This window comes from Rhipicephalus microplus, chromosome 7 (assembly GCF_043290135.1).
Source record: "Rhipicephalus microplus isolate Deutch F79 chromosome 7, USDA_Rmic, whole genome shotgun sequence".
Taxonomy (NCBI): domain Eukaryota; kingdom Metazoa; phylum Arthropoda; class Arachnida; order Ixodida; family Ixodidae; genus Rhipicephalus; species Rhipicephalus microplus.
The window spans coordinates 70,564,199-70,592,107 of NC_134706.1; the positions used below are offsets into that span (position 1 = coordinate 70,564,199).

The 27,909-nt window shown below is 45.6% G+C and overlaps 1 protein-coding gene across 7 annotated transcripts in view; it reads right to left on the reverse strand.

Moving 5' to 3' along the window:
* Positions 1-13,341, reverse strand: part of LOC119179190 (uncharacterized) — a 226,675-nt gene extending 213,334 nt beyond the window's left edge. For 5 of the 7 annotated variants that reach the window (XM_075869263.1, XM_075869266.1, XM_075869261.1 and 2 more), the window contains exon 1: positions 13,247-13,341. In XM_075869263.1, the coding sequence (XP_075725378.1) occupies positions 13,247-13,304 (58 nt within the window). In that variant the 5' untranslated portion in view covers positions 13,305-13,341. The remainder of the gene's footprint in view (positions 1-13,246) is intronic. The other 2 variants (XM_075869267.1, XM_075869262.1) reach the window with 1 other exon arrangement.
* Positions 13,342-27,909: the final 14,568 nt, after the last annotated feature.

Consider the following 27,909-nt stretch of genomic DNA (forward strand, 5'->3'; position numbering starts at 1 on the left):
AATGTCGTCGAAAAACAATGGTCTTGCGTCTGGATAGAGTGAAGAAAATGTTTACTTGATGTTATTCGCGAGAAAATTGGTGAATTGTACTTTGGAGTCGCTGCGTTAGAAAGTTTCTATCAGTGCAGTGAAGCCAAATGAGCGTATTGAGCCACGTTAGACACGAGCGCTATCTGGCATTTTTCTCGGAAAGAGAAGGAAGGCGTGGGCACCTGTCTCGAAGACGATAAGGTGTAGAATGCAAACCAACGGGCAGGTGCCACGATCGCGTCGTCTTGGCGAAGTGTTGGAAACACTTGCCATTTTGAGCATCACATTGCATTGTCGGCGCAGCGTGAGAGACGCGACGGTTCTTAGAATGCCTTATTTATGCCTTTTCCAGTATAAAGAACACATGAAAAATATCGACGTGTTGTTACGCTGCCTGTAATATGCGCGATAGTAGCTTTTTACTTGGCAATCGCACAAGTATGTACCTTGATAATTAAGAAATATTAGTGGGCGCTGTGGATGGGGTTGGCCGTTTGGGGTATTGTTACGGCGGATGAACAGACAAATCTACAGGCAGATAGACAGACAGACAGAAAGACGGACATGCGAAAATTCTTGCGTTGAAGTATCCCAAGAAAGGCTATCGTCTTTAACATACTAAATAATGTACCGTCTCGCGAACCTTCCTTCACTGCGGTGATCAGTGATTGTGGCCTCAGTGTGTCGGTATAGTGGCAGTGATGTGTTCTCGGTATACTGTTCCGGTGTCGTCAGTACGGCATGGACACGAAAGTGGCACCGTGCAACGGACGGGAGTGGGGCAAGAAAAACAAAGACGTTGGCGGGTGAGCACACGCGTCAATGGATGACTTCTAAGAGGGCCATGACCTGTATGGTTACAACTACCAGCAAATGTAGGCTTGGCTTACCGGTCGAGTCCATCAAACATGTGATCGGAGCTTCTAGGGTTGATTCTATAGAGAAAAATGGCTTTAGAGTAGAGCCTGGCCATCGGTTTATTTGAATTAACGATTGTTTTTTGCTCACGGTGTCCGCATGAGGCCCGATGAGCATTGATGCGAGTCCAATCATCGAACGCACACTGGCCGTCACCGATAGAGTGTCAGCTGTCGGTTTACAGGGGCACATCAGTACACACTGACACGGCCGCCGCGCTAGCATATCATTGCTTGGACAAAAAAATCCACGTGTACCAATAAAGTACGCGCGTAGTTATCAAACAATAAAGACGACATAAAGATTGTGTGCACGTAAACTTGCAGAAACAGTCAGAAACGCCCCTTTGACTCTCAAGTAACAGCTGATTATCCACCTCAGCCCCTGGGTGATTTTCGTATATGTTGTGTATGAAGTCATAATAAAAGAAAACTGATAATTTGGCTGGCAGAATGTCATACGTAGCCGGCAGCAGATTATTTGTTATGAGGACGCATCGCGTGTGCCTTCAAACAGTGACACGTGAAGCGAAACGGCGTGTTTTAGGGGCGAAGCTCCTCAGGGTTGGGGTCGTGTCCTTCGTAGTAGTTTGTTCTAGTAGTAGTAATAAAGACTTATACTTAGCTTTATGAATTGCTAACTAGATGGCGTTGTGTGTACAATATGGTTATTGTGTGTACAATATGAAGTTCAGTTCGGGCTGTCACGGTGGATGGAGGTGTTTTTTGAGCGCTCCGGATCAACTGCGCAGATAAGTGTTTTTGCATGTTTTGAGCCCTTCTTTATAAATATAAGGCAGCGGTTGAAATCTTCGTTGCGCTTATTTTACATTACGGCTTTTTCGGGGGCAAGTCACCAGGTATTTATCAGTTAGTGCGGGTGTGTATGTTTGAATTTTTCGTAGTTTGTTTTTTCTGCCACCCCGTGGGGGAGGTGCGCGTACATTAAACATGCCAACTTTCGTAGTAGAGCTTAAACTTTCTTTTTTTTGTAGTGCAGGGCTCGAGTTTAGTAATTATCGAGTATAGAGACAATTGGTGTCAGAAAGACAAGGGTAAAAAAACTGTAAAGTGTTCAGGATGTGGAGTGTGTTTGAAAGTAGACCGAAGCATAGAAGCCGATGTAGAAGAGGCTGACGCGAAGCTTAGGTAATGTGAGGTGGAGGAAAAATTGGAGAAATTGATGTTTGCCCAGACTGAACTGCTATGGAGAATCGCTGATTTGGCGACAGAGCAAGAGAAAACGAGGGCAATGAAAGAAAGACTGAAGTCCGCCGAGGAAGCACTAGCGAAGCTGAACAAAGAAGCGGCCTACGGAGAGAACAGTAGGGAACTGGCAACCAGAACGATGGAGAAGGAAGAGCAAGCGAGTTTGAAAAAAAAACAGGTTTAGCTAGTTCAATTGTAGCAAGACCCAGCTTCAGCGAGGTAGTGGTTGGGCTAAGAGGGAACAAAGCAGCCGGCGCCACGGGTGCAAGTAGCCCCAGGTGCAGGACGCTCCAGCTGAAACGTCACAGCATCTGATAATCGCCGGGGACTCATATTTAAATCTATGCACAGATGCCATCAAAGAGAGGGTAAGAGGTGACAAGAGGGTTGCAGTAGGGGCGTCCTCAGGACGCAAGATTGAAGCAGTCATGAGGAAAGTGAGCGCAAAACTGTAAACTACAGCTGATAGACGAAACTTTGTGATAATTTCAGGCGGTTTCGCGATGTCTTAAATGAAGATACAGCAGGACTAGCAACCACACTGGCGAAAGGCGTCGATGACATGCGCGCCCCTTCTCCTAAGGTACAGGTAGTGATATGCTCGATACCGGAGGTACCGCTGCGTGATAGCAACCTGCAAAGAGTGGTTGTCAACGCAAACAAGGAGATATGGCGGATGAGCCGAGAGAAAGGCTTTGAGTTGGTGGAAATAAACAGAGAGGTGCATAGGTGGGGTGCTTTTCAACGAGACAGGATTCACTTCAATGGGCGGCTAGTTTATGAGGTGGGTTGGCGACTTGCACGACGCGCCGTAGCTTTTTCGGGGGGTAAGCGAGCCCTTCGGGGTGCAGGATAGCTAGTAACGATGAAAACAACCAAGGAGACTCTTCGACGGGATGTATGGAGAGATACGATTCCAAAGTGGCACCAATATCTAAGATAGAGGAGTCCGGGCTATAAATAGACGTAGCCACGAGTACCGAGCCAAATCAGACATAGGGTATACTAACATGCAGGGTGGTAAGAACAGGCTGAAGTGAAAAGAGATAGAAAAACAGCTAAGGGAAGATGGGCCGATGGTATACAGTTTTGTAGAAACACATCTCAGGGACATGGAACAATCTCCGAACAATCCGGACTACGCGTGGGAATATTGTAATACAACAGAAGGCAGCAGAAAGGGGGGTGGTATTGGGGCATTCATTCATAAAAGTACAGACTGGAAAAGGGTCAAGAAGGAGTACAAGGAACATTTATGGTTAAAAGGGAAAGTGGCGGGTCAAACGACACTCTTCGATTTCGTGTACTTGTGGACGGGAGCAAAGGCCAGACAGGAAACCAGGCAATGGTAGAGTGTAGATCAAAGGACATTCAGGAGTTAGTAAGAGAGTGCGAGATAATTAGACTAGGAGACATGAATGCGCACATGGAAGATATAGATGGGTATACCAACCCGACAGGCAAAATGATCATGGATATGTGTGAAATGCTTGATTTGATCATTAGCAGCAGTACCGAGAAGTGTGAAGGGCAAATAACAAGGGAGGTAGGAAGGCTGCAGTCGACAATAGATTATGCACTGATGTCACATGGGATGTATGATAAGCTCATGGGAATGCACATAGATGAAGGTGGCTCCAGAAGTCGGGGTGGTGATCACAAACGTATCAAGCTAAGTTTTGGAAGAGCAGTGAAAGTGGGAAGGAGACAAGATGAGCAACTACAGGCAAATTTTTATCCAGAAAGGCAAATTGAAATAGAAACTAAACAAATTGAGAAAGTAATCATGGAGGATAATAAGACATTGGGGACATACACGAATATAATTAGACTCTTTGAGCCAGAGCTTTCTAAGACGCGTGACAAGTCACCCTGAAAAAGAAGACACAAACCCAAAAGTTGGTGGGATGAGGAGGTTAAGAGAGCCATAGCAAAACGTCCGGAAGCCTCTAGGTAACACAGACATGCTAAGCATCGCGGTAAACCGACAGATGCTGTTGAAAGAAAATGAGAAACCTTTCTAAGCTGTACAAAGGATGCCTCAGTTCTGATAAATGAAAAGATTAGAAGAAAGGGAGCTCAGTGGCTGGCAGAAGTATGTAAAAAAGATAGAAAGGCAGCTGCGAAATTTCGGAACCATCTAAACTCCTTATCGAATGAGACGAGCCTAGAGCAGAGTTTTATAACTAAAGCCCAAGGTGATAGACTAAAAGGGGACGAAACTATTGAATATTTAAGAACAAGGGTGACAGAAAAATTTCAACAAAGGAGTACTTTATGCACCACAATAGACAAAGACGAGTAAAGTGGTGCAATGGCTCTATTTTCATAACGAGAGTGGGAAAGAGCTGAGAAAAGGGTTTCTGTAGCATATCAACAGGCCCAGATGGCATTCCAATTATGCTGATAAAGATATTAGGTCCGAAGTTTAAGCAGGCTTTGAGAGAGGCAGTGAGCAAAATAATAATCGATGTTGAAGTTCCCGATGAATGAAAACTTATCAGGATGAGCATAATCTATAAAGGAGAGGGGGACAAAGCTGAGATAAACAACTACCGTCCTATAACAGTGCCATCGGTGGTCGACAGGCTGGCGATGCAGATTATAAAGGAAAGAGTGCATGCATGTATAGAGGATGAGGGGGGCTGGGGGAACTGCAGAATGGGTTTCGGAAACACAGGAGGTTGGAAGACAATCTGTTCTCACTGACGCGGTGCATCGAAATAGCAGAAAAGGAACCCAGGCCCCTGTGGCTAGCATTTTTGGATAGCAAGGGAGCGTACGATGGCGTGGTTCAAGAGGAATTGTAGGGAATACTGGACGCACTATGCGTGGAACTTTAGTCACTAATGTTTTGAAGGGTATCTATAAAGGTAACAAGGTAGTTATAAAGGGGGAAAAACAGGTATCCAAGCCTGCAGAGGTAAAACGGGGGCTTAGGCAGGGGTGTCCCCTGTCACTCTTATTATTCGTGATGTACCTACAAGTATTAGAGGCGAAATCAGAAGGAATTAAACTTGGCTTCAACCTCTCTTTAGTCAAACAAGGAAAACTTATTGATCAGGCACCACCAGCATTAATGTACGCAGTTGATATAGTGCTAATGGCCAACAACAAGCAAGATTTGCAGAGATTGATGGACATCTGCGGTAATGAGGGGGATAGGTTAGATTTTAGATTCAGTAAGAAAAAATCAGCAGTCACGATTTTCAATGACAACGAAGGTAGTGAGCTTAGAATACAGGAGGTCACGCTAGAGATAACAGATAAATACAAATGTCTGGGCGTATGGATAAGCAATGGGACCAAGTGCCTGGGGACCACGAAATATACGTGACGACTAAATGTAACAGAAATGCAGCATTGATGAAAAATAGGGCACTGTGGAATTACAATAGGTATAATGTTGTGAGAGGAATATGGAAAGGGGTCATGGTTCCTGGGCTGACGTTCGGCAATGCGGTCTTGTGCATGAGATCACAAGTTCAAGCAAGATTAGAAATTAAGCAACGTGGAATAGGTAGGCTTGCTTTGGGAGCTCACGGGAATACACCAAAAAAGGGAGTACAAGGTGGTACGGGATGGACATCATTTGAGCGCAGGGAAGCTAGCAGTAAGATAAAATTTGAGAAGCGATTGAGAGAAATGAGGGAGAAGCGTTGGGCTAGGAAGGTGTTCAGCTACTTGTACATGAAGAATGTCGATACAAAATGGAGAAAGCAAACCAGGAAATTGACTGGTAAATATTTAGAAAACAGGAACTGGCCAAACCAAAAAGAACTATCGGTTAGGAAAAAAGTGAAGGAAATGGAGACTGACATGTGGAGAATGGGCATGATTAAGAAGTCCGCACTAGAGATCTATCGAACGTTTAAGCAGGAAATTGCCAAGCAAAGGATCTATGATAATACTCGGGGTACTTCTCTACTGTTTGAGGCCAGGATGGGAGTACTGCGAACCAAGACATATCGGGTTAAATACGAAGGGTTAGACACGGTATGCAGTGCGTGTGGAGCGAATGAAGAAACTGCCGAACACTTGATAGTGTTCTGTAAAGGGCTTCACCCTATATTTCAGGATGATGGCGCAGAGTTTTTCAAAGCACTGCGGTTTAGAGACCGGGAGGGCAAAATAGACTTTAAGCGGGTAAACTTAACTAGAAGGAGGTTATCTGATTGGTGGCTAAAGTCAAGGCACGAGTGAAAATTAAACTCCTCACTGCAAAGTATGAATCCTCACACTCACTTTTTAAAGAAAAAAATAAATCTAGTTTTTTGTTCATTAAGTATTACGGCTTTGTGGCGCTAGCCACCGCCCCATCTAAAGGGTACAGCCATATCTATCCATCCAACCATCCATCCATCCATCCATCCATCCATCCATCCATCGATGTCTTGATTTAGAACACCTTCATTAGGCCCGAGGAACCGACAGCCAACAGCTACGATGAACGAATAAAAATGATGATTCTACGCGACAACAATGAGGATGCATGGAGTAGCCATAATAACGGTGATAATATACAGATGAAGAGGACCGGTATGCTATATTCTCACTCTAATCTCCCCACCCACCCCTCCCGTGAACGGGGCCAGGCTGGACGCAGCAAGTCAAGGGGACAAAGAATGTCGCAACAAGAGCTTCATACAGAAGGCATGGACGACCTCAGCAGCTCGATAGTGGCAATCTACTGGGGATACAAGTGGCGTCACGCGATAATTTACTGATAAAGTCTCTTCGAGAACTGTGTATGACCCGATAAACCATGACTGAAATTTGTCGTACAAACCAGGTGTGCAAATAGGCGTCAAGAGGGGCCCTTCATCTTCAAGTTGAAATAATACTGCACAATCGTATTCATCGTAAACTAGCTTTATCTTTTCCTGCCGGATTCAGTATTTATACGAGCGCGTTGGCGATACTGCGCGAGTCAGAAAACGTATTCCTCTGAAGCGGATGGAGATGAATTCACGTGGCAGCTTAAGAAAGAGACGTCCAGGAAGGTAGTAGGAAGCGTCCGTAAACTAGGTAAAATGGTGAGGAGCCGGTTCTCTGCTGAATGATCGTAATGTATACGAAAGTGACTAAGGGTAGAACTTCGGCCCAGTTCTTGTGGTCTGATTTACTCTAGATAGTGATCATATCAGCAGAAGTGCGGTGAAATCGCTCAGTGAGGCCATTTGTCTGGGAGCGATACCTTGGAGCGATACACGTGGAGCATCATGGCACAGTATAATAGCTCGAAGGATGTCCATTTCAGAAGCTGCATCAGTAGCGACAGGTGCCGTCTCGGCGTAGCGCGTCAAATGGTCAATGGCTGTTACTATCCAGCGCTTTCGAGCAGCACTGACTAGAAGGGGCCATAAAGATCAACGCCTACAACTTTGAATGATGTGGCTGGGCACGGAAGAGGCTGTACTGTACCGGCCAGAGCAGATATTGATAGTTTTCTACATTGGTAGGTAGTACAGGACGTAACGTACCGAGCTACGCTAGTGGTAATGCTTGTCTAATAATACCGACTTCGAAGTAATCATAGGTTTTATGGTAACCAAGGTGGCCAGCAGTCGGATCGTCATGAAGCGCTCCGGGTATTTCGGACTGAAGCGATTGGGGTAGAATGAAAACCCAGCGCTGACCATCAAGATAGTAAATTTTGCGGCACTGCACCGAACTGTCCAGCTTAAATTGCGAGAGTTGGCGATGGAGCCTTGTATTAGGTGAACGGGAACTACCAGGAAGGTATGCTATATTACGTCGACATGAAGGGTCAGCCAGCTGTCGAGAAGAAAAACCGGTTGGTCGTCCTAAGGAAGCTGGTCTACAGAGGCGAGAGGGGCAACTGCGTAGACGTAGACTCCGAGGGTGTGCTGTGCAAAGTGATTGCGGAAACGCCGAGTGGAGACACTGGTTGTGGGCAGCGAGAAACAGCGTCGGCGTCACTATGCCTTCTGCCACACTTTTATACGATGTCCAAATCATACTCTTTGAGGCTTAGAAACCAGTGGCCAAAGCGTCCCGACAAGTTCTTTTGTTGAAAGCCAACATAAAGCGTGGTGGTCGGTCACAATGGTAAAATGACAGCCGCGCAGATAGAGACGAAATTCCTGCACTGTTCAAACAATAGCGAGGCATACCTGCTCGGTGATCATGTAGTTCCTCTCGGCTGTGGAGAGGGCGCGGCTGGTGTATGCAACGACTCGCTCTAGGGGAAAGTTGTCGCGCTGCAGGAGCATGTCTCTTTAACCGTGGCCGCTTGCGTCTGTGTGCAGAAAGATCAGTGCGTCATTGTGAAAACGGGAAAGTACAGTGTCGTTCGTGAGGGCACTCTTCAACATGTCGAAAGCCGATTCACATTCCTCAGACCACGCAAAGGGTGTACCACAAGCAAGTAGCTTATGAAGTATTGTGGCAATGGAGGCACAGATTTGTATCAATTTCCGAAAGTAAGAGGCGAGACCATGAAAGCTTCGCAAATCTTTCGCTTTGTCTGGGCGAGGGAAGGGAAGCACCAAAGCAGTTTTATCTGGATCTGGATAAATTCCGTCTTTGCTCACGACATGATCGAGGACCTTGACAGATCTGCTTGCGAAATGGCACTTCCTGGTGTTGATTTGAAGACCAGCACCCACAAGACAAGTCAGAACTTGTCCGAGCGTCGCAGATGTTGAGGAAACGTCGAAAAAAAGACAACAATGTCATCGAGGTGACATAGGCAAGTCTTCCATTTTAGACCACACAGCATGGTGTCAATCATGCAGTTAATAGTCGCGAGTGCATTGCATAGACTGAACGGCATTACATTGAATTCGTATAGACCGTCCGGGGTCGCAAACACAGTTTTTCTTCGTCATGTTCATGCATTGGGAATTATCAATAGCAGGAACGCAAATCGATGCTCGAAACAAATTCACCACCTTGTAAAAATCGAGGGCATCATCGTTGCGCGTAATGGGGTATGCGTCATTTCTATTGATCGTACTGAGTGCCCGCGAATCGACAAGAAATTTTACTCAACCATATTTTTTACGCACCAGAACGATAGGATACGACCAAGGACTGGTTGATGGTCGGATTATCTCATGTTACAGCATATCGTCTACGTTTCCCTCAATGATTTTTCGTTCGACTTGAGAGACGCGGTACGGACGGCAGTGCACAATGGATGACCCGTCGGTCTGAATACGATGTACTGTAGCGGTAGGCTGGCCCAGGGTGCATTAATAGACATCAAAAGAGTTTACACCTTTTCCCAACAAGTCAAGCAGCTGCTGCTTCTGTGAGTCTGTCAAGTCTTCGCTGATGGCTGCTGTAAAGACTGAGAAAGCAGCGTGATCAGCACATTGACATTTAAAGGAGAGAGGGGTAAAAAGCACGACACATAAATGCTCCAGATCGGCAACGAAGGCGACAGTAGTGCTCCGAAGCCGTAAAAGTTTATCTGGTGCGGTGTTCGTAGCAGCGAGGAGAGCTGATTTATTGTTGAATCGAGCCACACCTGATGCGAGAGCTATGCCTTTATTGAGGCAACAGGGTGACGGTGTGACCAAAATTTCGCGAGAGTCAACGTTTATGGACGAAACTAAGACTTATTGCTGTTTTTGGTGGCAGCTCGATGTCCACAGCAGCGATGAGTTGAAGTGGCCTTATGTTTCATCGCGGAGGAAGTGGTCTTTGTTAGTAAGATGGTCGACATGTTGTGCACAACAAATAGCTGCGGAAGCATTAGAAAGAAAGTCCCAGCCTAGAGTGAGTTAGTGGGAGCATGGAGATAGCACAGCAAATTTTATACGGTGAAGAATGCCATTGATTAGCGTACTGGCAGTAGAGAGAGTGGAAGGGTGACTCGTTGTTCCTTGGCTTGTAACAAGTGTTGGTCCATCATAAAGTGTCGTCACGTTTTGAAGTCGGGCACACAATTCAGCATGGATAATAAAAACGTAACTCCAGTGTTCACCAAAGCATCAATGTCTACTTCATCAAGGGCGACCGAAATCATATTATAAGGGCGCACTAAAAGAATTTGAGTCCTCTGTTGAAATGCAGTTTGTCCTCCGAAAACTGCATCGCTTAGTTCCCCGGACGTTCAGAACGATGGAGGCAGGCTAAAGCGAGAAGAGGAGCGACGGTGGGGTGACAGTTAACGGTGTCGAACCAATCGATGACTGCTGCGCAGTTCTACCGATGCTGGCGGAGATGGACACCGACGTGGTGGCGACAAATAATGGCGGCCCTGGTGCAAGGCTCCTCCAGTATAGTCCTGTACGCGTATGTCATACCCTCGACACTTGTTTTGCTGGCGCTAACGGCAAAAGTGAGAAATGTGACCGCAATACATGCAATAATACCACGCAGTGTGAGTCGATGTATAAGGAGGTTAGTATCTTGCGTTTAGTGCGCCGAGAGTGAAAGAGCTGTGAGAGGGAGAGATGATGGCTTAGGCGGTGTAATGGAAAGTTCGTGAGAGGTGCTTCAGCAACCAATGCGTACGTTCGTGGTGGCGACGTCGAGCTTACGTTGCCTGATTGCGGGGTGTTGATGTATGAAAATGGTGGGAGAGTGCGGGACAGTTTGGGAGAAAGTGATGGGACAGTGTGGGAGAAAATGATGGGAGAAAAAAATGAGTTTTCTAGTTAAAATTGAGTTTTTATTGTTAGAAGATAACATCAAATCTGATGAAATTCGACAACTGAAAAGAACAATTCTTCTTTTAGTGGCCACTGCCACTAAAATATGCCAGCACCATAAGTTTGTCCCTCTCGTCTTTTCTGAGCCGAATCCTCACAGACATTTCACTCACAGACAGGGCCATAAAACGCTTGTCAAACTTCCGCTCCATCCGACGGAGCCATGTGCCAACTGCAAGCCATGAAGAAGTTCGACTGCAAAATTGAAACCATGTCCAGTGTCATGCCAGTTTGCTGCCATGTTTGTGCCGCATACCGTCGTACATAATATCAATGTCGTTCCCGCGAAGTTCCCTCACTCCCAGCTCCTTCGACCTCGCAAGATTGGCGCTGACGTCATTCATTGCCGCATCACGAACTTTCTGGCTGATGGGTGTGAATGACTTTTGATACATTGGCTTATCCAAGCCAACAACTGCCGCAAATCAAACCAGCTGCTCGTAGGCTATTCCTACAGAACCCGCCGCACAAGGGCTTTCACTTGCGAGCATTTGCTTTTTCTTTCATAATGGAGATAATTACACGAGGAAAGCATTGTTTAGCTGCACTGCTCAGCAACACATGGACCCCGCAAACAGGCTGCACACCACATACAGGCGCGAAGCAGCCAATGGCGGTCCCCCGATCCGTACCACGTGATTACTCAGTCGAGGCGCTCGAAAAACGCGCAGAAGCGTGCTTCTTTTTATTATTTCTTGCACGGCATAAGCGAGGGAATCTGTTGTTATTTGAAAAGTGAGAATAGACTCTTCGTCTCATGGGATCAACAATGGCGAGCGACGGCACATTGATGGCGGCAAGGTGCTCGAAGGTAGCACACCTTGGGCCTTTTAACAGGCACCTTGTCCTCCTTAGGTGCACTTTAAAGCATTTTCAGTTAAGTCTCCACCTGTATTTTTTATTCATAACAGTGGTGGTACTAATCTTATCACAACAGGCAAAAATAAAGAAAGCAGTAATCTTGAGAAAAAACTCTTGTTTTTTGACCCGCATCTCCCTTTAATGCCACGTCAGCATGAGAGTTGCGTAGAATGGAAATTCTACCTGAAAAGCAGAGCTTTGGCAGTTTCTTTTACTCTCCTTTCAAAGAAAAAGTAAGTTCAGCGAGTAACTTCGCCCTACTTTCTCACAGAGTAAATTACTTTTGGTTAGAGCAATACAGTTGCTCTGCTCTTCACGTACTCCCTGTACTTTTGTGACTGAGAGCGAGCACCACGATTTGTTCCTCAGTCCCACGGCCGAGATGTGCAATGCTAAGGTGTAGGCTATGATTGCGTCATTGCTTATGCCAACCCTTGGTGAGGTCAACGCGAATAGCTCGGAGGTGGTAATGGAAGAGTCAATTGCTCGATGGTTCTCCTAGGCAAGAATCAAGTGGCTCATCACATCGGCGTCCACCAGCTACTGGCTTTTCCACAACAAACGTTCATTTATATTGAAGGCGGTGGTGTACAGCCCTCGTTTTCAAAACATGTCTCACACGTTATGGTGGGCCACGTGTGCGTGAGGCTTGCGTAGGAAGATGTGGGCTTGAATGGCGCGGACATGGTGTCCCTGCAGATGGACTCAGGTGTGTCGGAACAACGCACGCCATGCACGCTCCGCAGAAGCGTGAGGTCTAGTGTGATTCACAGCACACACTTTTTGCTTTGCGCGTTAAATTCATGCGGTCTGTGGGCAGGGAAGCGTTGAGCTCGAGATTGACCAGACACAACCTCCCTCTTGGCTGAAACATTGACATCTCAATGTGGGACACCTATCCCACTAAATTAAGTGCCACTTTCATTAAAAATTCATTCATCTTTCACCTTGCTGCGCATTATCCTGAAACGCTATTTCGAAGACAAGTAAGTCTTGTCAACGTATATCATGTTTGGAGACAAAAGCGCATCATTGCGTCAGGATTCAACAAACCTACTTTTTTGCAGCTAGTGAGTTCTTCGAAGGCTTATTGATTACAAAACTCTCAGAAATATTTAGAAATGGTTTACAGCTGAACCACCCTAAAAACCAGCAGCTCTGCAAGCTTGCGTGTTACGTCATGGACACGTAGTGGTCATTAAGTTCATTCGAAAAGAAATAACCATAGCGTGCTGCTCACATCGTAACAGCACTTGTGCTGGACGCCCGATTTCTGGCTTATAGACATTACGTTTTCTTGTGGGACACTAGAGATTTTTACTGGAAAACCCCACCAGGTAATCGGCTGATAAAAGGATTTGAACTCGGCCACGTTTTGTATACACTTTCGCTTAAGATGGCGAAGCTCAATCGTGCTGTAACTTTTCGAAGACCAGAGTCGTGTTAGTCTGCATCGTTCCGTTAATTTACTCCAGTTTCCTGCAAAACGTGCATTTAAAAACTGTAGTTTTTAACATTACGCATATCTTACAGATCACTTACCGCTTAAGGCAAGCATGAAGATGAAGGTGAACAGTGCATGAAAGAGACATAGCCGCATTTTTTACTGTCAGCTCACGCTGATTCGCGTACACGCGCTCAAATGAATCGTTCGATCGTGTCGCGCTTCCTTTATACGCATTCACTGCCAGCCAAGTACGTCAACGCTGCTACATCAAGACAACATGAACTTATATTGAGGAAAGAGCAAGCACAGATCACTCAAATTGCCCTCGTATGTTGAGAAAAAGTGTTTGCCAATTTTTCTCACTTCGTACTCGACTATGAGAGAGCAGTTAGTCGTTCCAATCGCAGATTGAAGTAAGCCATGACGGCATTTAAGTGGGGCAAAGTGAAGGCGAATAAATCATGATTCTCATAAGGAAACCTTCACAATGTAGCCCGCTGTTGCAGAAGGCATGAATGCGTAAACATAGCCTAATTGAACATGATAGCACAGCCTGATTCATTTATTAGTGCACACGTGTTTTATCTTCCCAGTCACTAAAATGTGAAGAAAAATGCAAGCCAAAATGAAAAAAAAAAAACTTTGGACACCCTTATGCTTGATGTTCCAATGTTGAAAGCGATAGAAATATCCTGCTTATAGTGCTTCAAGCAACGGCTTTTCAACATCTTGTTCCAGATTTTCTTTTTTTATTCGTCCTCCGTATACTGATGTTAGCCCATTTTGATGCATCTTGTTTCACATCTGCACTGTCTGTTTATTGTTGGTATACTCATTTTAGCCCATTTTTGTGCCTATTGTTGCACATATTTATTTCATATTTACGCCGGGGTTTATGGTTGCTCTGCACCTTTTATGTTTATGTTTTTATGACGCAATGCAGTTGTAGATTTTTGTATATTCCTCGACGTATGCATTGATTGAATTACCTATGATTTAATACACACGTGCCTACACTTCAAAAAGATATCTTTTTTGAATACTATGGTTCTCCAGAAGTCTTGTCCCACCGTCATGCGACAATCACATAGAACGAATGTTCACATCTCTTTATGAACCTTGTGTATATCACGTCTCCATGTTGTACCGCGTATATAAGGAGTGCGATGCTAATATGCTTTGCATTTCCTGACGAAGGCATGGACCCTCACTGAATCGTTGGAAAGATAAGGTTTCGCGTGGTCATCCGTTACCTTATTATTTGGAAAACACTAGATTCACGATATATATATATATATAAGTGTGTGTCTGTGTGTGTGTGATTGTGTGTGTGACAGTTCACGGGTGGATGGGAAAAAGAAAGAGGAGGAAAAGGAAGAGTTAGAATAAACTGGTGTTCTGACTGACGCCATGTCTCATTCGTTACAGTAGGTCTTCAAGGGCTTCTGAAGCCATATCATGAGCCCACCAAAGATGATCAGCCTGCCAAAATACACCAAAGCTCAAGATGACGTCCCCGTGCACATGGTTGCACCCCTTCGAAACGAAATCGAGCAACGTTAGCAGGTCCGAACGAGATCGCATTGACTATATCAGCGAGTACCTGGAAGGTGATGCGTTCCGCTGGTACCGCACCGAGTTTTTCGACGCAGAGAATACTTGGGAAGGCATCAAAACAAGCATGACAGCAAAATTTTCTTCTCCTGTCAGTGTCTCTTTCCACCAATTGATACACTGCTGGCTCAAAAAATAACAGCGCATTAGGCACTACTACAAAGAGAACACGCGCCTTGATCGCCTCGCAGACTTGAAGGACGTTTATATAGTATCAGGATTGACCGACGGTGTACCTGAGGAAATCGCAAGGCACCTCGCTGGATTGATGTTTACCAGCGAGGTCAAGTGGCTTGCTTCTGCGCTTCAAAGAGAATACTCTGTTCACAAAGATGCTTCCCAACACTCGTTAAAGCAACAGCTCATGCATCGAGAGCGTTCTTCTATTCGACAATGGCTCTCTGCAGGATCGATGCGCACCCCTCAGAGTTAGGGCCGACATTGTACATCTGTGTGGTTTGCCGAATTAGTCTCACTGGCACAATGGGTGCCCCAGTCGCGAAATCGTATCTGCTCAAACTGACGACCAGAGAAACGAAGAGGGCGGCCCAAGGCTTCATTATTACGGTGTACTTGTGAACGGACACATGGTGAACGCAACTCCGGATGTAGGAGTGATTAATACCTGTATAAATGAAGTTGTGTTCAAAAAACTCAAGCTGCAGTTGCTCAAGGATCCATGCATTAGTGTTCAACAAGTCACCTCAACCACAAAAACTTTGGGCTACGTACACTACAGTTGAAAATATGGAAGATAACGTGGGAAGTCCAAGCACACGCTCTGCCAGGTATGAAGACTGAATTCTTGCTAGGCCTAGACAGCGCCTCCTTTTTCAACCTTTCACTGGACTTTAACATGATCACTTTGCTTCAAGACAACAAAACTCTGCAGAATTCTTTTCAAACTCAAAAGTGTGTCTTCAGCGCCGGCACAACCCCACTCCAAGCCGTTGATGTTCAGCACCTTCCACCGTCCAATAGGCTCCTTTGAGAGAGGTGCTTCACAGTTACGAGGACATTTTCTTGAAGTCAGAGATAGACTTCGGCTGTACTGCAGATGAACGACATTGCATTGCCTTCAGTAACAACGTCCCCATCCACAGACCTCCGTATTGATGCTCTCCGGCAGACAAAGAGGAAGTTCAGGAGAGTGGACTTACTTTTCAAGCAATGTGTAGTGGGTCCATCCTTTTCACTATACGCGGCTCCTGTGATTCTCGCAGAGGAAAACGCGAAGAACGTACGCATTTATGCATTGATTATCAAGAACCTAATTCTGTCACTGTGCCTGACTTCCAACCTTTTCTGCGTATAGACGATGTTCTATACTACCTGGAAAAATTGAACCATTTTTCTAAATGGGGCATAACATCAGGCTACTGGCATGTCAAAATTAACACAGAGGACATCCCAAAAGCAGTTTTCATTACGCCGAATGACCATTATGAGTGGCAAGTTGTGCCTTTCGGTTCGAGAAGTGCTCCTGCTATGTTCGAAAGAGCTGTGAAATTAGTTGTCAGAAAACATAACTTTAAGAATGTCGTTAAGTATTTTGATGGCATTGTAGTCTTCGCCGACACATTTACTGACCACCTAAAGCACCTCAAAGCTCTATTGCAAGCACTAAATGTGAAGAATATAAGACTTGAACTGGAGAAGTGCCATTATGTCCTAGATTCTATTAAATGTATGTGTCACGTAGTGTAACATGGTACAGTATCGCCTATACTAAGTATTATAGAAGCTGCATTGCGATTCCCAAGACCGAAATCCCCGAATAAGCTTCAGCGTTTTTTAGGCACCACCAACATTTACCGCCAGTTGATACCGCAATTCAGTGACACAGTTTTCCCAATTACAAAGCTGTTGAAGAAGGGCACAACATGGAAATGGGATTCCTTTTGTGAACAAGCTTTTGAAAAAAAATTAAATAATGTCTGAACATAGAAGCCATTTTAGGTATTTTTTTCTTGCGAGAAACCACGCATTCTTTATTGCGACGCATCTAACGTAGGTATAGGTGCAGATCTGAAGCAACGAGATAATGATGGTAAAGAACGCCCTGTTTCCTATCACTCGCACAATCTACTCACGCATGAAATAAATTGTGCCATTACAGGGCTCGAATGCCTCGCTATGATAAACGCGGTTGGCAAGTGGCACTGCTATCTTCATGGACGACCATTCACTGTTGTTACCGGTCATGCTGCTTTACAATGGTTCAAAAACATAAAAAATCCCCATTACCGACGCTTTCGATGGTCTCTGAAGCTCTCGATGTATAAAGTTTACATTCGACATCAAAAAGGTAGCAAAAACACCTAGGCAAACGCATTCTCGTGGAGCCCTATGGTTCAACTCCTTTTGTTGTCAGAACAAGTACACAACGAAAAACGGGGTGACTTTCGTGAAACATAAAAGAATTTGCAAATTGTGCATTTTACTTTAGCTTCGACTGGGCCTCCTGCAGAAAGCACACTGTCGGTTGGGACACGTTGGAGAAAAGAAAACTCTGGGCTTATTGTCATCATCCTACTATTGGCAGGAAATCTTCGCAGACGTTTCATCTTACGTCCGCCACTGTGACATATGTCATTGTTGCAAGAAGCCCAAAACGAAAAGATTCGAATCCCTCAAGTCACTACCACCTGCAGAACAACCCCTTGATCTTCTAGCAATGGACACTATACGTCACTTTTCTGGCTACGGCTTGACAAAGAAGTTTATTCACTTGACGATCGACCACGCTACGCAGTATGTCCGGGCATTTCCCCACAAAATTGAAACTTGTGACGCATACATTTCATTTATCACCACTATTTTTGCCACAGTAAAGCCCAAAAAGCTCCTATCTGATCGTGCGCCAGTGTCACAGGCTCCGTTAATTCGGGAGGCGATCGCCGGGCTAATTCCAAGGGCCGAAGTATCGGCCCCCCGAAACCGCACCACGAAAGCGTGGACAATTTAGAGGTGGTCCTAGTTGGCGCGCCAGCGGGCGCCGGCTGTGGCCCAAAGAACAAGGCAGAGACGAGAGTTCATAAACAAAACAAAATTATATTCTCGGTTATGGCAGATCAAAACAATACACAAGTATGCACACTCGACAATAGTTGAATACAATGTGCCACCAATCAAACAATGTACTACGCAATACAATCAGCCACACTCGAAACAACGGACACAGACAACAATACGCACTACAATGCAGTCGTATGCATTGAACAACCTAGACACCTAAAGACTAAAGAGTTAGAAAACTTATTCAGTCGAAAGCTCTTCGAACAGAAGTCTGAATGATAGTCTTCCGAAAATCACTCACTCAAAGTCCAGCGTTGTTGTCGTTCCGCTGCCCCTGAAGTTTCTCTTCCAGGAAACCTCGCGTCTTCAATTGGCCGCTCTCCAAGCTCCAAACTTCTTCGCCGGAAACACGTCGGCTTCACACACGCAGCTGTTGCCACGCGTCTTCGCTCAATAGCGGTAGACACACGCTAGGGCCGACATTGTTTTTGCAATGTCTGCCTGCAGGCATTGCAAAAACCGACAGACATTGCTAGGACCGACATTGTTTCTGCAAACCCATGCCTGCAGCTACACGCATGGCTTGCCTGTAGCTCGAGCCTTCACCCCTCAGGTGGAAATCCTCTTCTTCTCCTCCTTTGTCATGGAAGACAAAAGGCTTCGCCCTCAAGGCGGAACACCCTACGCACGCTGGCGCATACTTTCTTCTCCTCCTGCTTTGTCACTACGGACAAAACCTTCGCTGACTACACGGTGAATACCCTACGCGCTTTGACGCTAACTTCCGTCTTCTCTTGATCTCCCATCTCGGCTGCTCGATTAAATACCTTCCGCGCGAAATTCCAGAAAGTTATCATAATTTCGTCGGCGTGATAGGCAGCGAAGACTGGGGGAAAGGGCGAGACGATACGGGGGCCGTCCGCGACGCATGACTCAACCCGGCATCACCACGCTTTTTTCCATCGAGAAAATTCCAGGGCTTCCTCGGCCGCCGATGTGGGGTGAGGAGGTTCGTCGGCGAACCTAGGCTTCCGAGGGGAGAGGGACGCGTGTCCGGGGAGTCTTCGGATGCTTGTTTTCTTTTTTTTTCCTTGACCTCGCAGCGTCACTACGGCGTTTCGTCGCGAGAATTTGGCGGCGCGCCCTTTTTTGAGCGCTCGTTTTGTGACAACCAGCTCAGATGAAAAATTCCAGCAGTTTCTAAAACGCAACGGTGTCCACCAATTCTTTACGTCCCCCCAACACCCTCAATGTAATGACATGAGCAAACGTACGAATAACACTATTATAACCCAGCTAAAGTGCAAATTCAATGAGTAGCTGCAGAATTCTTGGGTCAAAAATCTTTCAAATGTCTTGGATGATTACAACAGAAACGCACGTGAAGTAACACGATATCCACAATCGTACCTCAACCATGGAACCACCTTATACGACATCATTTTAGCTGCATCAATGGAGAGTGTGCAAGTAGCAAGAAAAAGTGCAGTCAAGAACACGTTTTCTCACCATGAGAAGAACAGGATCATCTACGACAAAAAATTCCTACCACAAAATCTCCAACCAGGTGAATGGGATCTCTTAGAAACACCTTGGCAAAAGAAAGCTCAGTTTAGTCCTAGAAGCAGCTTACACAATCCTTCGCAGAGTCTCTCCTGTGAACTATGAGATTGACCGATGCGTGGCACTGTTAGGCAGAACTACTGACATTGTGCACGACCGCGAACTGCGCCGCTACTATTGTCCCAATAGTTTGACGCTTTCGCGGCGGGAGGATAAAACGTGTGAAGGTTCCCGGTTGATTGGGAGAAGGAAGATGAGAAAGAGAGAAAGTTAGAACAAATTGGTGTTCTAACTCATGGCATGTGTCATCCGGTATATATATATATATATATCTTGACATTGAGGGATTGTACATCGAGAAAGCTTCAGACGCAGCTTGGTGGTGAAAGGTGCTTTATGAGGCAGGTATTTCTACCGGGGAGCGGCGTGCGCGAGCTACTGCTTCAGCCGCCGATTCGTCATTCAGATTCAGTACAGTTATTTCCCGCGAAATAAGGAGCCATCCTGGCAACCTATGGACAAGTGAACACGTGAAAGTCGTAACAGGGCTTAAGCCTCGACACGTGGACAATTTCCTGGCCACAACGACGTTGGTCAGAAGATGGTTCAAGTGGCTTGATGAGGTAATTCACCGGAGACGCTTTTTGTAGTATACAATATGGACCACGATACTTGAAACAAACTTGACAGAAAGGCCAGGTGTAGCCGAAGGGACATGCAGCTGGACGAGTGAACCCGGTATGAAGGAAGTAGTGTTAATTGATGCATCATGGTGGTGCTTTTGGCAGCCTTGGTCTTGGATTGTGAATGATCTTGCCGGTTGGCGGCATTATTCAGCGTATGTAGCGGCTTGAGACATTGTCGTGAACTCTGAGGAGTCATGTCTGTACGAAAGAACGGTGTTCATAGTGCAAGAAGGATCGCGTCCGTAAAGGAGGAAAAAGGGAGAGAACCCAGTAGTGTTTTGAATGGCGGTATTATAGGCAAATGTTATAAACGGGAGCACTCGGTCCCAATTGGAGGGGTCTGACGAGTTGTACATAGACATCATGTCACCGAGAGTACGGTTGAAACACTCCGTCATTCCATTGGTCTAGGGATGGTAGGCGCTTGAGGTGCGGTGAACGAAGTGGCACTCACGCAGCAATGCTGTGATGACGTCTGACAAAAATATGCGACCACGATCACTCAGTAACTCTTGAGGTGCTCCATGACATAACATGATGTTGAGAAGAACAAAAGTTGCAACGTGTTATGCTGTAGGCGAAGGAAGGGGTGAATTTGCGGCATACCGCTTGAGGTGATCAACGGCATCTATGATCCAGCAGTTACCGTCTGCAGTATTGGGAAGGGGACCATTGATATCGATGCCAACATAGTCGAACAGTCCTAATGGGCCTTGTAAATGTTATAAGGTTGCGCTGACATCAAGAGGGGGATTCTTTTGTCTCTGGCACACCGAGCAAGCCCAAACGTACTGTCGAATGAAACGGTGCATGCCACTCCAGTAATATCGGAGCCGTATGCGAGAATAAGTATGCAGGAAACCTGCGTAGCCACAATGGCGGTCGTCATGAAACGTGAATCAAATTTCGGATCGCAGATGACGCGGAGTCACGAGTAGCCACTGATGTCCACCGGGTGCGTATTTGCGTCGGTACAGCACATCGTTGCGAGTGGCGAAATCCTCGACTTGTCGACGAACGTGTAAGTAGGGGGGAAGCCGTCCACCCAGCCAGGATGTCTAGAACAGAAGAAACCCAATGGTCCGTGCGTTGCTCCGATGGCATGTGGGCGATGGTGATGGCATTGGCATCACAGATGAGACTTTCGCAGCAGGCAAGGTCAGGGGGTAGGTGCTAATAGGATAGGGCGTCTGCGTCCAAATGTTTCCAGCTGGAGTGATAGACCACATGAATGTCATATTCTTGAAGGCGTAACGCTCATCTGGCAAGGCGACCACTAGGATACTCCAGTGACGACAACCAGCAGAGGGCGTGGTGGTTAGTGACGAAGACAAAAGGGCACCCGTAAACGTAAGATAGAAATTTCTCTATTGCCAAAATAATGGCAAGGCATTTCTTTTCAGTGACGCAATAGTTAGTTTCGGCTTTGCGATGAGTTCGACTTGCGTAGGCAACCACGTCCTCTTGGAAGCCGTATATTTGCTGCGCAAGAATAGCGCCTAGACCAACACCACTGGCGTCGGTGTGAATTTCTGTTGGTGCCAATGGGTCGTAGTGTGGCATAATAGATGATGACGTGAGGAGGTGGCGCATTTCATTGAGAAAATCATCATAGGTGGCATGCCAGGCCATAGGGTCTGTAGAGCAGGGGAGGAGCTTGGTCAAAGGAGCGATGATTGTCGCAAAATTACGGACGAAGTGCCGGACGTAGAAGAAAAGGCCTATGAAGCTTCGAAACTGTTTCATGGTGGTTGGTTTTGGAAACGATGAAACGGCTGTAAGTTTTGTAGGGTCAGGAAGAATGCCGTTCTTCGAAACTGCGTGGCCAAGGATCCTAAACTTTCGAGTGGCAAACTGGCACTTCTTCACATTTAGTTGCAGCCCCGCAGTGGAGAGACAAGCAAGGACTTTCTCGAGAAGGGTTGAATAGGTGATGAAGTCAGTTGAACAAACGACAATGTCATCCAAATAAAAAAGACAAAAGTTTCTGTAGAAGCCTCGGAGAATGGGGTCCATTATTCGCTCGAAAGTAGCTGGCACGTTCCAGAGACCGAAGGGCATGACTGTGAATTCATACAGTCCGCGCGTGGTGAAATCTGTTTTTTTTTCGCGATTGGCCGCTGCCATGGGTACCTGCCAGTATCCAGAGCGCAGATCTAAAGAAGAGAAAAGTTCGGCTCCAATGTGGGCAGTCCAAGGCACGTCAATGCGTGGCAGCGGATAGATGTCCTTGTGCGTGACTCGGTTGAGACGTCGGTAGTCCACGCAGAAACTGATGGATCCGTCCTTCTTCTTCACCAGCACTACTGGACAGGCCCAGGGACTGCTTGACGGTTCGATTATGCCACGTTTCAGCATATTGTCGACCTGTTCATTGATGACACGGCATTCTGCAGCTGACACACGATATGGATGCAGTCATAATGATGCCTTTTGACCTTTATCTATACGGTGCACAACAATGACGCTCGGTCTAAAGAAGGCTGACTGTGGTCAAAGAAGGCTTGAAAACGCTGGAGGAGCTTCATAAGCGGTTCCTGGTGCCCAGGCGTGAGGTGGCAATCAACAGACTGGCGGATTACATCCATAGGGCCATTAGCGTCAGTTTTTGGTGTAATGACACAAGCTGGTACAAATGGCTTGTTTGGATACTTCGGGTCTTCTAAAATACAATCTGAGGTCTCTAGGCTCTCATGACGCTCGCCGAGTAGCAGGATGTTTAGACAAGCAGAGGCAATGCATGCATAAAATACCGCCGAACCATTGGAAAATCTGTTGACTGCAAACGGTAGCGTCCGAATCAGAAGTTTCAGGTTGATGGGATCCCCGGCTCCTACACCACTTGAAATAGAGGTGCTGTACGTCGAGAAAGCATCTGCTTCAGATGAAGCTTGGTGAAAGGCGCGTAATGAGGCAGGTCTGGCTACGGGCGAGCAGCGTGTGCGAGCTACTCCTACAGCCACCAGTCATAATAATTGCTTCTGTAACAGCAGAGCGTCCGTCATCCAGATTCAGCACAATATATATAGTGTGAGCGCTGACTATGTACTTCATCTTCATCTGTATGACCAAACCATTGTAGTAATCATCATCGTAGGTCACGCGGGCTGGCTCTCTGGCTCGTGCGTCTGGATTAAAAAAGGATAACCTGGTTGATGCCGTACCGGACGCGGTGTCATAAGTGGTGGAGCGTGCTTTGGTTCCCATGACCTCCTGCTCTACCCGTCACCCCTGGAGCTCCGGTCTGGTCGACGATTGTGCCCTCAAGCAACAGCAATGGCAGAACCCAACCCGCCCACGGCTGCAACCACTCCTTCTCAGCCCCTTAGGCTTCACTACACCGTGAGTACCTCTCATCGAGACCCTCCGGTATTTTCCGGCCTTCGCAACGAAGACGTCGAAGAATGGCTCGACAGTTATGATCGAACCAGCGTTTGTAATTATTGGGACGAGGCGCACAAACTGCGCTACGTTCCTTTTTAAATCGATGGCGTCGCTAAAACCTGGTATTACAACCACGAGAGCGACTTCTCCAATTGGTCGGCCTTCACGGGGCATCTCCGTCAGGTATTTGGCACGTCTGTAGGATGTTCTGTAGTAGCGAAACAGAAGCTCGCAACCCGCATTCAAGGGGACGACGAATCGTATACGTCCTACATTGAAGATATTCTGGCTCTCTGTCGCCGAGCACAAAATGACATGACGGAGGCCGATCGCGTCCGACATCTACTGAAAGGCATCAACTCTGTGGCCTTCAATGCTCTCGTGACAATGCTATCGCGTTGACAGGAGCCACGCGATAGTTGACTTCAGATGTTCGTTCCAGGACAGTGTATGGACCGAGATACCGGTGAAGGAATTTTTCGCAGAGCCCATGTACACGAACAGGTGTCCACAAAAGGACTTCGTCGCCTGGGCGGAACACAACAACTCGACGCTTCGCATCAAGGTCGTTTTTTCTCTTGTCCTGAACGGTAGTAGTGGTGGCACGGGCGATTTTACGGCAGCGGGCGACGCGAGCGGCGAACTCTTCCGGGAAAGATGAAGATGGATTGGGAGATGTGGACAAAAAGGTGGTGTCCAGAACAAAAGTCGGTACACGGCCATACAATATGTATATATATATATATATATATATATATATATATATATATATATATATATATATATATATAAAATAAGGGAGAGAAGTGCATACCTAAGGGCTCGTATTTCAGTGTTTTAACACAATATTAATGAGATATAACAGATAGTAATGCCAAGTAATGTACAGGGGAAGTTCTTAGAACCAATGGAATGTAAATAAGAAGAAGAAGGAAAGAAAAGTGGATGAAAAAATTACCAGCTGTGAGCAGGAATCGAACGTACGACCTTCGAATAACGCGTTCGAAGCTCACAGCTGGTAATTTTTTCATCCACTTTTCTTTCTTCTTTCTTTTTATTTATATTCCATTGGTTCTAATAACTTCCCCTGTACATTCCTTGGCATTACTGTCTGTTATATCTCATATATATATATATATATATATATATATATAGGCAGGCATGGGAGTTGAGTGGCTGTAGCGTTGCATATAAACAAGTAAATACTCCGTACGCGGTCACAACGTGGTTTACTTCGACGTTTCGGCCTAGAGTCTGGCCTTATTCAGGATCCTGATGAAGGCCAGACTCTAGGCCGAAACGTTGAAATAAACCACGTTGTGACCGTTCACGAAGGATGTACTTAGCTATATATATATATATATATATATATATATATATATATATATATATATATATATATACAAAGGGAAATTAAGTATACACCTCTAAAAACTGTTTATTTGTGACGTTTCGATCGGAGACCAATCTTCATCAGAGAAAATTTAGTAGGCTCCGACGTGCTTTGATGCCATCGTCCAGCCGAGTAAGAGAGAGAAAAAAGGACAGAGAGAAAAAATAAAAAGAAAAATGTACATATACCAGTGGCCCGACTACCCATCATGCACTGATAAGCAGCCAAACGGCCACGTGTGCGTACTACGTATAGCACGCGCATTTAAAAAAACGCGCCTAGGCCAGTGGCAATACCCCCATTTATGCACTGATAAGTAGTCAAACGTCCACGTGTGCGTACTAGCAATGACAGGTACAATCACGGCAAGTATTTTGGCGCAGGTGGCTAAATTAGGGAAATTTCAGTGATAAAAATTTTGACTCCTTAAATTCACCTCTCATCAGCTTTCACCGTACCTTGTAAATAATACCAAAGTACAATCCTTGCGATCATTGTCGCAGTCGCGTTCCACCTATTCTCTCCCTTCATAGTTGCTCTTGAAGCCTGGTGGGGAGGGCTACGTCAGAACCATGTGATAAATTGAAAAAAACAGAAAAAGAGAGAACAACAAACAAGAACTGCGCGTGTAAAAGCTCCGCATGTGCACGATAGGCACATACCAGGCAGCTACGATCTGCGGTTTATGACTCAAGCATAATAAATATATACTGGAGGTTGTTTTTCAAATTTTTACCTCGGGGGTTGATTGTGTCATTTTACTAGGTGGTCTGGTGAGTGATTTCTTCGAGGGCGGGGGGGGGGGGGGGGGGGTTAAGACTGTTTCGAAGTGGTCCACCTTTTTCGAAATGCGGGTGTCCATGCTGCACGCCCGAACACGTGCTCAGGGCGAAATCAGAAGAAAAGAAAAATAATAATTAAAGAAAGGAAAAAACAAGAAAAAAGAGAGGAGAAGAAGAAGAAGAATGAAAAAAAGAAGTAGAAAAAGAAAGCTAAAACATTTGGCGGTTATTGAAGCAGATGCGAAAGGCTGTGTCAGTCTGTCCTATGTATTGAATACCGCATCTTCCGCACTCGAGAAGGTATATTAGGTTGGAGCTGTGACAGCTCCAATGACAGCTCCCATCTACTATACCGTCTCGAGTGCGGAAGATGCGGTATTCAATATATAGGACAGACTGACACAGCCTTTCGCATCCTGTTCAATCACCACCTTTCACATGTTCATTCGCTTCCGGATCTGCTTCTATTTCGGCATATGAACTGCAGAGACTACCCATTTATTTCCATAAAGGTCACACTCTTACAAAGCGGTTTCTCTGGCACAAGGAAACATGAAAGCGCGAATCATACATGATTGATAAATTTATTACTTTATTTGCTGGTCTAAATAACACTCCAGGCATACATTCTTCAGTTCGCGCTCTGGAAGACTCAGGATGATCTTTATCCTAGCCAAACGTTTTAGTTTTCTTTTTTTCTACTTCTTTTTCTTTCATTATTTTTCTTCTCCTCTCTTTTTTTCTTGTTTTTTCCTTTCTTTTATTATCATTTTTCTTTTCTTTTGATTTCGCCCGGAGCACGTGTTCGGGCGTGCAGCATGGAAACGCGAATTCCGAGAAAGGTGGATCATTGTCGAAGAATCCTTATCCCCACCCCCCTCAACAAAATCACTCACCAGACAACCAAGTAAAATGACACATTCAACCCCCGAGGTAAAAATTTGAAAAACAACCTCTAGTATATATTTATTATGCTTGAGCCACAGACCGGAGATCACAGCTGCCTGGCATATGCCTATCCAGCACGTGCGAAGCTTTGACACACGTTGCCCTTGTTTGTTCTTCTCTCTTTTTCTGTTTTTTTAATTTATCACCTCGTTCTGACGTACCTCTTCCCACCAGGCTTTAAGAGCAACTATGGAGGGGGTGAACAGGTGTAACGCGACTGCGACAATGATCGCAAGGAATGTAATTTAGTATTCTCTACAAGCTACGGGAAAGGTGATGAGAGGTGAATCTGATGAGTCCAACTTTTTATCACTGGAATTTGCTTAATTCAGCCACCTGGACCAAAATACTTGCCGTGATTGCACCGACCATTGGTAGTACGCACACGTTGTCGTTTGACTACTTATCGGTGTATAAATGGTGCTATTGCCACTGGCTCAGGTGCGGGTTTTTTTTAATTGCACGTGCTATATGGTGAACGCGCACGTGGCCGTTTGGCTGCTTATCAGTGCATGATCTGTAGTTGGGCCACTGGTATATGTATATTTTTCTTCTTCTTTTTTTCTCTCTCTCTCGGCTGGACGATGGCATGAACGCGCGTCGGAGTGTACTAAATTTTGCCTGATGAAGATCGGTCTCTGATCGAAACGTCCCCAATAAACAGTTTTTTAGAGGTGTATACTTATTTTCCCTTAATTCTACGGCACCCAAAGCCTGACTCTTTATAGTCAACGTATATATATATATATATATATATATATATATATATATATATATATATATATATATATATATATATATATATATATATATATATATATATATATATATATATATATATATATATATATATATATATATATATATATATATATATATATATATATATTGTGATGAGTGAGACAGAGAACAAGAGACAACACCCCATCCTGGGCCAGCTGTTCTTATTCTGCACTTCGTCTTCCTCTGCTTCTCCCAGCTAGCTCCTCGCACCCAGAGCCCCGATTCCACTGCTCTTAGTCATTAGTGCTCATCAAATTCAGCCATGGCGGTGAGTGCGTGGAGCTGCCGACAGTGCTTCAGGTGGGCGCGGTTGCTGCATTGTGGTGGTCGGACTCTTCCACGCTTGAAATTCGTGTGAAAGTATATTGGAGCAAAATCCAGTGGCCGACATTGAATGTGTCGCCATGGTCGTTCGAAATGTCGGTTAAGACGCCGAGGTTTGCTGAGGTTTGGCGTAAACTTTGGCCGATAGCGACTCTGGGTTATGACTTTGTGTTCCTGTGGTCTATAACATCGGCCATATTGCAACGCTCCAGTGTGTTTTCGGACGGGCGGAATAAGTTCTGTCGCTGCGGTTGATCTCGTCC